Source organism: Sorex fumeus, unplaced genomic scaffold (assembly GCF_029834395.1).
Source record: "Sorex fumeus unplaced genomic scaffold, SorFum_2.1 ptg000019l, whole genome shotgun sequence".
NCBI lineage: Eukaryota > Metazoa > Chordata > Mammalia > Eulipotyphla > Soricidae > Sorex > Sorex fumeus.
Window position 1 is genome coordinate 39,590,743 of NW_026606076.1, and position 10,796 is coordinate 39,601,538.

The 10,796-nt window shown below is 42.7% G+C and overlaps 1 protein-coding gene across 1 annotated transcript; it reads left to right on the forward strand.

The window, feature by feature from the left end:
• Positions 1-8,252: 8,252 nt before the first annotated feature.
• LOC130022274 (olfactory receptor 7A10-like) lies at positions 8,253-9,008 on the forward strand. The gene has a single exon (XM_056113023.1). The coding sequence runs from the start codon at positions 8,253-8,255 to the stop codon at positions 9,006-9,008; it is 756 nt and encodes a 251-aa protein (XP_055968998.1).
• The last annotated feature ends 1,788 nt before the right edge of the window (positions 9,009-10,796 follow it).

The window sequence follows — 10,796 nt, forward strand, 5'->3', positions numbered from 1 at the left end:
ACAGTGGAACAAAGTCTGGGTATATCCATATGCCCATAGGGTGATGAATCATGACTAGCATCTTTAACTGAGAGTGATCTAGTCTTTTCTAACAGGGATTCTCTTGTTTGCCAGCAGCTTCCACTGTCTAATATTGAGCTGTTTGTCCCTCTCTCCTATTTGGCTTAGGGGGTGCTCACTGAGTTTGGGAGAACTCGGGGTGCAACAGCTCTGCTAATTTCCTGATACCTCTTCTTCATCAAGAGCTCATGAACATGGACAGGATTGGGGATTCTTCCTACCAGCACACAGTGGACAAACCTCGACACTAATTTTTTCTTTGAAGTTGGATTTTAATGCAAAATACATGTCCACATTAAATCAAATGAATGCATCAAGACACTCAAATTTGGTGTTCTCAAAAACCCAAGTGGATAGATGTATGAAACTTCTAGTGCTCCCATGGGTTCGATAGCAAGAAATGGGAGGTGCCATCTCTGTCATCAGGAGACTCAAAGGATAGCCCCGAGGATTCCATGCACCTGACTTCTAGCAAGACCTCCTAGGATAGGCCCTACCTGCAGGAAATTTCCATTCTGCCCAGACCAGACTCCCGTAGGGAAGTGGTGTCTCAGAGGTCAAGTAAGAAATGAAGCAGGGATTAATGAGCAGACTCCGGGAGGCTGTAAGTATCTTCTGCTCTGCTCAGCTCTTCAGTGGGTCAGCCTGGGCTGCTCAGGACAGGATTGCAGCTGTGGAATTGTGAGTGTGTTGGGGGTATCCAGGTTTGAATCCTTCCTGCTGGTCCATCCAGCTACCAACTCCATCCTCAAGGACCTAGGGAGCAATTTGGGTTTCTATTCGGGTTTTTTTCCTGCCACCCCACTCAGGTGAGTGAACACTGCAGTGACCCAATAAATGCGAGTGGTGTAAATGATGCAGGGGAAGGTGGGAGTGAATGAAAGGTGAGACCACTGCCTGCCTCGGAAGAATGCCAGGATGCACAGTTCATGGCCTTTGTGGTGCTTTGGATGATGATTTGACTAATTTACGTTGATGTATTACTTAGGGTGACCTGAAAGTAACTCTGCAAGCAGTGAAACTATAGTGACTGAGAGAAATGACGCAGATAGGATAGAGATTTACAATGACTCCAGATGGAGGAGATGACTCAGAGGAGTAGAGCCTTGCATGGGAGACCCAGGCTCAATCTCCCACACCACATGGTCCTCTCAGGATGGCTGGGAGTGCCCCCGAGCACTGAGCCAGGAGTTCCTCTTGGCACAGCTGAGCCCCACAACTGAAAGGTAAACAAAATACTACAGACTTGGGGTTTCTTATCCTGTCCTGTTTACACTTAAATTTGTAGGATTTCTCTCTTCTATATAAAATTGAAAATGTATTAGCACAGAATTACTCACACTACTATTTTTCACACTATGAGAACTCATGGCTGCTTCTCCCAGAAGGGAGCATAAAATGAAGCTCCCATAACCATGCCACAGGACTCCGCGCCAGGCTGTTTTCACTCGCGGCACCCCAGAGTGGGGCGATTGAGAGCCCTCCCCGCCCCAAGGGACCCAGCCCAGGCAGCCGACCTCCACTACCAACTACCACCATGCTCCAGGCCACTTTCCGGACACATCATAAGACACTTCCTACCCATTTTCCATAATTACCACACCATATTTTATGGGGTTCTGATGGTAGGCAACAATTTATATATATAATTATATATGCCTCTTGGAGAGCCCGGCAAGCTACTGAGAGTATCCCGACCAAATGGGCAGAGCCTGGCAAGCTCCCTGTGGTGTATTCGATATGCCAAAAACAGTAGCAACAACAGGTCTCATTCCCCTGACCTTGAAAGAGCCCCCAGTCATTGGGAACGACGATTAAGGAGGCTGCTAAAATCTCAGGGCTGGAAGGAATAGAGACATTACTGGCACCGCATGAGTAATTTGCTGATCAATGGGGTGACAGTGACAGTGACAGTGATTATGTTTTTATTTATATCTTGTTAAAAGAAAAATCCACAGCTTTGGAGAAAAGTTAGTCTATCAACTCATGGGTTTGCAGTGCTTTGTAATTTGCAATTAGCTCCATTTATCTCTGTATTTTGGTGTCACCACATGCAGAAGTTTTGAAAATCTCTGGCATGAAGGGGATGAAACAGAGTCAGTAAAGGAACAGCTAATGGTCGAATTCACTGGAACTGAAAAATTTGTCTCTGGAGCAGAGCTCACCTAGGAAGGGCGTCTGGGAGGGACCCTGGGGACATTGGTGGAGAGAAGTGACTCTCTGGGGATGGGGGAGGTGCTGGAATGATGGAGGCATGAAAAGTAGGATTAAAAATATTGTAAATCTAGGTACCATAATAAAAAATTTATTATGAAGAAAAAAATCTTATGAAGAAAAGTGGGTTAGGGGTTCCTTGATACAATATGTTCAGTGACTGAGATCTGCTACCCCGAATTCTTGGTGGAGGAGAGGGACCACAGACTGACAGTGGACACTGTCACTGTCACTGTCACTGTCCTCCCTTTGTTCATCGATTTGCTCGAGCAGGCCCAGTAACATTGTGAGACTTGTTACTGTGTTTGGCATATCACATACGTCACGGAGAGCTTGCCAGGCCTTGCCCATCGTGTGGTATACTCTCGATAGCTTGCCAGGCTCTTGGAGAGGGGTGGAGGAAGCGAAGGTGGAGAAATCTAACTCAGGTTGTCCAGGCCGGCAGCGTGCAAGGCAAACGCCCTACCTGCTGTGCTATCGCTCCAGCCCAACAACGGACAGGGGACATTTAATTCAGAACTGAATAACATACTTATGAAGGGGTTCAAGGTATAGCACTGCATGTAGGTGTGATTGATCATTTGCAGAAGTAAAGCATTTCAAAGGAGGTGATTCTTTGCAGGCATTAACTTAAGGAGACATTCTGTCAGAGTCTATACTGAGAAAAAAATTGTTCAGGAGCGACAAATATCTATATTGCTTTTATCTTTCTCTTGCTGCTAGTACATAGTAATTAAGCTTGCTTCTTGTTAATATTTGCAGTTCCTTGAATAAGTACAGTAAGAAAGATAGATTCCAAGAGCTTAGTTCTCTGGGATCTGAGGGCTGAAGTTACTAGTCAGCAAGTCCTTTACTATAAATCTCAGACTAAGTCCTCAGACTGGTATAGCTTTTCCTACACCACTGGGGACCTGTCTTTTAGGTTATTACGGCTTATATCAAGACGTGCTCTAGGATTTCTAGACTGTCCCAAGGGCTGGAGAGATAGCACAGCGTGAAGAGCGTTTGCCTTGCACGCAGCTCACTGGGGTTTGATTCCTCCGTCCCCTCAGAGAGCACGGCAAACTACTGATAGTATCCAGCCCTCACGGCAAAGCCTGGCAAGCTACCTGTGGCATATTAGATATGCCAAAACACAGTAACAAGTCTCACAATGGAGATGTTACTAGTGCCCGCTCGAAAAAATTGATGAACAACGGGATGACAGTGCTACAGTCTGGGTAGTTTTGCTGTTTGCTCTGGGTCCTTCCAGAGATCCCTTAGTGGGACCTAGCTTTTTGGGGTGTGAGGAACTACTGCTACTGAAGCCTGAGTTAAATAATTATGACAGATGCCCAGGAGTACATACGTTTCAGAGTCAATTAACTCCCCAATATAAGGAACAAAGCATTAACAGTCTTTCTGTGTTTAAGCAAAAATCATTGCCCTATAGTAAAGTATGAAAAGGTTTTAGGGGAAATAGGAAAGCAAGTAATTTGCTACAGATACAAAAACCAGGGACACCGGAAGGTTTTACTATGAATAACCAAGTCTTACTTGGGGAATCCAGTAGTTAACAGAATAAGAGGTAAAGCACAAAGGAATGATTCAAAATAAACCCTCATAAGGGCACTGTAAGTGTCTATGCAGGGAGGAAAAGAGGCAGTTCACTGACAAAGTCTAAAACACTTGGGGTTAATATCCAACAAAATCCCTTTATTTAAACACTGTGATTTCTAAAGTTGTTTCTAATACAGTTGATTTGGGAATTCAGGTTCCAACACTGATCCCACCACCAGTATGACCATCCCTCCACCAATATCCCCAGTCTTTCCCCACCCCCACCCCATCCCTCCCACCCTATCCTCTCAGCAGGCACGAAATAGTTCACAAAATATTTCATTTCACAGTGAAAATGTGTGGTTGTTGTAACTCACATGATAGCAAAATTTTCTTTGGAGCGAATGTTGTTGTTGCAGCGGTGGGTGTACTGGCCCATGCATTGTTTTTAAAGCAGTATCATTATTTACTAGCTTTTTTTTTTTTTTTTAAATTTTGGGGCCATGCTCAGGGATTACTCCTGGCTATGCACTCAGGAATCTCTACTGGCTGTGCTCTGGCGATCTTATGGGAAGTGAGAGTTTGAGGCAAATGCCCAACCCTTTGTGCTATCTCTCCACCCCTCACCTTAGGTAGCTTGCCAGGCTTTGCCGTATGGGCGAGATACTCTCAGTAGCTTGCCAGGCTATCCGAGAGGGGCGGAGGAATCGAACCCGGCTTGACCGGGCTGGCTGCACGTAAGGCAAACGCCCTACCACTGTGCTATCACACTATGAGGTATAGTTGTAGACTTACAAGTTTTTGTGCTTGTGTTTCAGTTATACAGTGATAGAGTACCCATTCTTGCTTCTAAAAAACTACTCTTTATTCATACTTTTTTGTTGTTTTACATACATCTTTGTTAATTCTGAACAGTTACTGTTTTTTAATAATAAAAGTTATTACCAATTTTATTACAACTTCTTTTTTTGTTATGCCAACTTAGTAAATACTGGGTCACCATTTCAATAAGTGTACTTTCTTGTGCAGTGTGATCTATAACCACTTTCCTCCTGCTACTGTTTCTGAGCTTTTCCCCCTGGGTGTTCTGCACACTTTCCTGCAGAGAGCATCCAGGTGCTCCCAACCCCTCAGATCTCTGCTTCAGTTCTACCCATTTGCTGATCTCATCTAAATATCCTAGTAATAAGTAACATTCAGGGATGGTAGATATTACAGCAGGTGAGTCGCTTGCCTTAGATGCAACCAACCTAGGTTTGATCCAAAGAACCCCCAAGAACCACCAGGCATATTTCCTGAGCATAGAGCAAGGAATAACCCTGAGCATTTGGGGCATGGTCCAAAAACAAATAAAACAAAACAAAACAAAACAATAAAAAAACATTCACTATAAACGTTCTATTTTAAACCTTTTCCTTTTTCATCACATCCCATTTGCCTAAAGTATTTTTGGTGGCTATATACTGCCATGTAAGCACCTCTGATATGATCATTATTATTTCGTGTTCCTCACATTCCTAACAAATTGCAATTCAAATGCCATAATGAATGAAAGGCCGAAATAGCAGGGCAAAAATCTATGCTTAGATATATACGGAAATAGTGAAAAAGGATCCCTAAAGAAACAAGATATATTCATAAGATGATGAAGTTATTTTCTTGAGTTTGAATAGAAAAAGAAGCTTATGCTTTTTTTTTCAATTTTTATTAGTGAAATACCAACAAAAAAACACTGTCCTCTCATTGTTCATAGATTTGCTTGAGCATGCCCAGTAACGTCTCCATTTTGAGACTTATTGTTACTGTGTTTGGCATACTGAATACGTCACGAGTGGCTTGCCAGGCTTTGCCGTACGGGCGAGATACTCTCAGTAGCTTGCCAGGCTATCCGAGAGGGGTGGAGAAATCGAACCCGGCTTGACTAGGCTGGCTGCAAGCAAGGCAAATGCCCTACCGCTGTGCCATCACACCATGAGATATAGTTGTAGACTTACAAGTTTTTGTGCTTGTGTTTCAGTTATACAATGATAGAGTACCCATCCCTCCACCAGTGCCCATTCTCCACCACCAATGATCCCAATATCACTCTCACTCCCCCATCCCCCTAACCCATCTGTCACTGTGGCAGGACATTCCCTTTTGTTCTCTCTATCCTTTTGGGTGCTGCGGTATGCAAAAGAGGTATTGAGTGGCAAACATGTTCGGTCTATAATCTACTTTCAGCATGCATCTCCCATCCTGGGAGGATCCTCCCAACACCCTCTACTTGGTGTTCCCTTCTCTATCTGAGCTGCCTTTTCCCCTAGCATGTGCGGCTGGCTTTCAAGCCATGAAGTGAACCTCCTGGTTATTTATCTCGACCATTCTTAGATGTTTGTCTCCTATTTTGTTACTTTATATTCCCCAGATGAATGCAATCTTTCTATGTCTGTCCCTCTCTTTCTGACTCATTTTACTTAGCATGATACTTTCCATGTACCACTTGTATGTGAATTTCATGATTTCATCTTTTCTAACAGCTGCATAGTACTCTATTGTGTAAGTGTACCAAAGTTTCTTTAACCAGTCATCTGTTCTCAGGCACTCGGGTTTTTTTCCAGATTTTGGCAATTGTGAACAGTGCAGCAATGAACATAGAAGTGCAGATGTCATTTTGACTGTACTCTTTTGCCTCTTCAGGATATATTCCCAGGAGTGGTATTGCTGGATCAAATAGTAGCTCAATTTCTAATTTTTGACTTTCTTCCTAACCCACTCATTGTTTACTATTCATGATCACGACCATCCTGTTATTCGTCAATTGCCTCGAGCAGGCCCCAGTAACGTCTCCGTTGTCCTAGCCCTGAGATTTTTTTAAAAAGTGCCATATTCAAGGCTCTTTCAGAGTTAGGAGAATGAGACCCATTATTGTTACTGGTATCTGGCATATTAGGTATGCCACGGGGAGTTTGCCAGACTCTGCCGTGTGGGAAGGTTACATTCGGTAGCTTACCAGTTTGTCCAAAGTAGGAATGAGATAATAAGATGTCACCTGGCAGCGAATGTTTAACATTGAGTTGTTTAATTTCCAGGTGTTTGATTTGTTTCTCGATGTCTTTGTGTGATCTGCTTCTATCTTCAGTGCATCATGGTCTGAAAAGATTGTTGATACTACTTCTATCTTCATGATTCTATTGAGGTATTTTTTGTGGCCTAGCACGTGGTCTATTTTGGAAAATATTCTGTGTGCACTGTAGAAGAATGTGTATTCCTTTTTGGGGTGTAAAACCCTGTATAGGTCTATTAGCGCTCTCTCTTCTATTTTTTCCTTCAAAGCCAGTATTTCCTTGCTGAGTTTTGTTCTTGTTGATCTATCCAGAAGTGATAAGGCAATGTTGAAGTCTCTGAGTACTACTGTATTGCTAGCAATGTCCTCCTTAAAATCTGTTAGCAATTGTTTTAAGTATTTAGCTGGTCTCTCATTAGGTGTGTATACATTTAAGAATGTAATTTCTTCCTATTATATGTATCCTTTGGTAAATAGAAAATGTCCATCTATGTCCCTTCTAATCTTCTTCATCCTGAAATTTATGTTGTTGGATAATAGTATGGCCACCCCAGCTTTTTTAGGGAGCAGTTTTCTTGCAGGATTGTTTTCCATCCTTTAACTTTGAGTCTGTGTTTGCTCTGACTGTTCAGAGATGGGTTTCTTGCAGACAGCAGAATATTGATTTCAGTTTCTGGATCCATTTTGACACTCTGTGTCTCTTGATTGGTGCATTTATACCATTGACATTGAGAGAGATTATTATCATGGGGTTTTGTGCCATCTTTCTGTAGGAGTTGGTTGTGCTTATAAGTGTTTTCCTTCTTATCCTACAGGAGCCCCTTTAGTCCTTGTTTTAGATTTGTTTTTGAGTCTTTGAAGTTCCTGAGCTGTTGTTTATCTCTAAAATGGTGTATTGTTCCATCAGTTTGAGTGAGAGTTTGGCTGGATAAAATATTCTTGGTGAGGCGTTGATTTCATTGATTTTTTTCACTACATCGCACTATTGTCTTTGGGCTTGGTGGGTTTCCTCTGATAGGTCTGCTGTAAATCTATGGGGTGCTCCTTTGTATGTAATTTCCTTCTTTGACCTTGCTGCTGAGAAGCTTATATGTTTTATAAGCTTGTAAAACTAATAACATTTGTACTCTAACACTATCGCAATAAAAATTAAGATTGTGCAAGTAATGTGTTTATGTGGGAAATAATCGTGTTCTTTCCTTGTAGGTTTTTACACTCCATGGAATCTGAGAACGTGACGGGAAATAGAGATTTTCTTCTTCTAGGATTTTCTGATGAACCGGAGGTTCAGTCCATCATCTTTGTACTTTTCTTGTCCATGTACCTGATCACCGTGCTGGGGAACCTGCTCATCATCCTGGCTGTCCACTCAGACCCCCACCTCCACACACCCATGTACTTCTTCTTGTCCAACCTGTCCTTTGTGGACATCTGCTTCACCTCCACCACCATCCCCCAGATGCTGGTGAACAACCAGACACACAGCAAAGCCATCAGCTATGAGGGCTGCTTCACCCAGGTATATTTCTTCCTAATCTTTGTAGCACTGGATAACTTTCTCCTGGCTGTGATGGCCATTGACCGTTATGTGGCCATCTGCCAACCCCTGCGTTACACGGTCATCATGAACCCCCGGCTCTGTGGGCAGCTGCTTCTGATGTGCTGGACCTTGAGTGTCCTGGATTCCTTGTTACAAATCCTCATGGTGTTGCCACTGTCCTTCTGTGCACATGTGGAAATCCATCACTTTTTCTGTGAACTCAATCAAATGGTCCACCTAGCTTGTTCCGACACTTTCTTTAGTAACTTGATGATGTATTTGTCAACTGTGCTCTTTGGGGGTGGCGCCTTCACTGGGATCCTTTACTCCTACTGTAAGATCGTGTCCTCCATCCGCAGAATCTCCTCAGCTCAGGGGAAATTTAAAGCCTTTTCCACCTGTGCATCTCACCTCTTTGTGGTCTCCTTGTTTTATGGCACATCCCTAGGTGTGTACCTGAGCACTGCTGTGACGGAGAACTCAGAGAACACTGCAGTCGCCTCCGTGGCTTACACCGTGGCCACCCCCATGCTGAACCCCTTCATCTACAGCCTCAGGAACAAAGACATCAAGGGCGCTCTGACACGCCTCTTTAGGAAGAAACAGTGAAATGGCACTTGTCCGTGTACTGGTGAACTGCATCATTTCAGGGCTCAATTCCTGAGAATAAGATATTGTGATCTATTATTTCAGAGTGTAAGCATGGGACCCAAAGGACAAGGATTCAACTTTAAAATGTGACTATTAAAAAGATGAGATGTAAAGGTCGGGAATGGACCTGGGATATTAGTGTGGGACCCTGATAGAGGTTGGTCTTGGAGATGGAATATTTTGTGTCTGAAATTCTATTGTTGGTGGCTTTGTAAACCTGGTGCCTAAATTTCAAAATAATTCTTTTAAATTATAAGGCAGAGAGTTTTCTTTCTTTCTTTTTATATCTGGGCATGTAAGAAAAAATCTTTACTGAAAAAATCAGCGTGGACTGTAAACACGCTAATTTTATTATTTCTCAATTTCCTTTCTGTTATTTACGTATTATCTTCTCTTTATAGCTGCATAAATATTTTATCCACTTTCTGCTATCTCTGCAATAGAGATTTATTTTTTCCTAATCTATTTATATCTCTCAAATATAGTCCATGCTTTTTAAAAAATGAAATATTAGAAATTACCATTGAACTCTGACAACGTGAGTTTTTTGGGTACGGGAATGGGGCACCCCTGGCCTTGCTCAGGTTTTCTTCTGGATTTTCACTGAGGAACCACTCTTGAGAGAGTTATGGGTCATATAGGGTGCTGGGATTCAAACCTGGGTCAGCCACATGCAAGGAAACCCTACTTGCTATACTAACTCTCTGGCCCACACATGGATTGTTCAGAACACTTTGTTCTTTTTTATTTTAATTTATATATTTTTATTGAATCACCATAAATTGCACTCATAAAAATTTCATATTTGAGTCTTCAGTCATATGATGATTGAACACCCATCCTTCCACCAGTGCATAATTTCCACCACCAGTGTTCCCAGTATTCCTTCCTCCCCTCCCCATTCTCACCCATCCCATGCCTCTATGGCAGACAAATTCTCTCTTGTTCTTTCTATACTTTTGGGCATTATGCTTTCAATACAGATACTTATAGCCATCATATTTGGTCCTTGATCTACTTTCAGCACACATTTCCCATCTCGAGCGATCCCTCCAACCATCATTGACTTAGTGATCCCTTTTCTATCTCAGCTGCCTTCCCCCGTGCTCATAAGACAGGCTTCCAATTATGGAGCACTCTTCCTGGCCCTTGTTTCTACTGTCCTTGGGTGGTGTTAGTTCCGTATTATGAAATTTTGTATTCCACAAATGAGTGTAGTCATTCTATGTTTGTCCATCTCTTTCTGACTCACTTCACTTAACATGATACTCTCCAGGACCATCCATTTATAAGCAAATTTCCTGACTTCGTTTCCTAACAGCTGCTTGGTATTTCATTGGGTAGATAGACCAAAGTTTCTTTAACCAGTCATCTAAGAACACTTTATTTTTTTTCTTTTTGGATCACACCCAGTGATGCACAGAGATTACTCCTAGCTCTGCACTCAGGAATTACTCCTGGCTGTGCTAGGGGACCATATGGCATGCTGGGAATCAAACCCAGGTTGGCCATGTGCAAGGTAAATGCCCTACCCACTGTGCTATTGCTCAATTCCTGAAAACACAATCTTTAAAATTTTTTTTTTATTTTTTAATGAATCACCATGAGGCACAGTTACAGACTTACAAACCTTTGTGTTCATGTTTCAGTCACACAACGATTGAGTACCCATTCCTCCACCAGTGCCCATTCTCCACCACCAACGTTCCCAGTATCCCTCCCACCACACCCATCACCCCCTCCCCC

What these genes read in the sequence shown, in the direction of transcription:
- LOC130022274 (XM_056113023.1), top strand. Translation starts at nt 8,253, where the DNA reads ATGTACTTCTTCTTGTCCAACCTGTCCTTTGTGGACATCTGCTTCACC.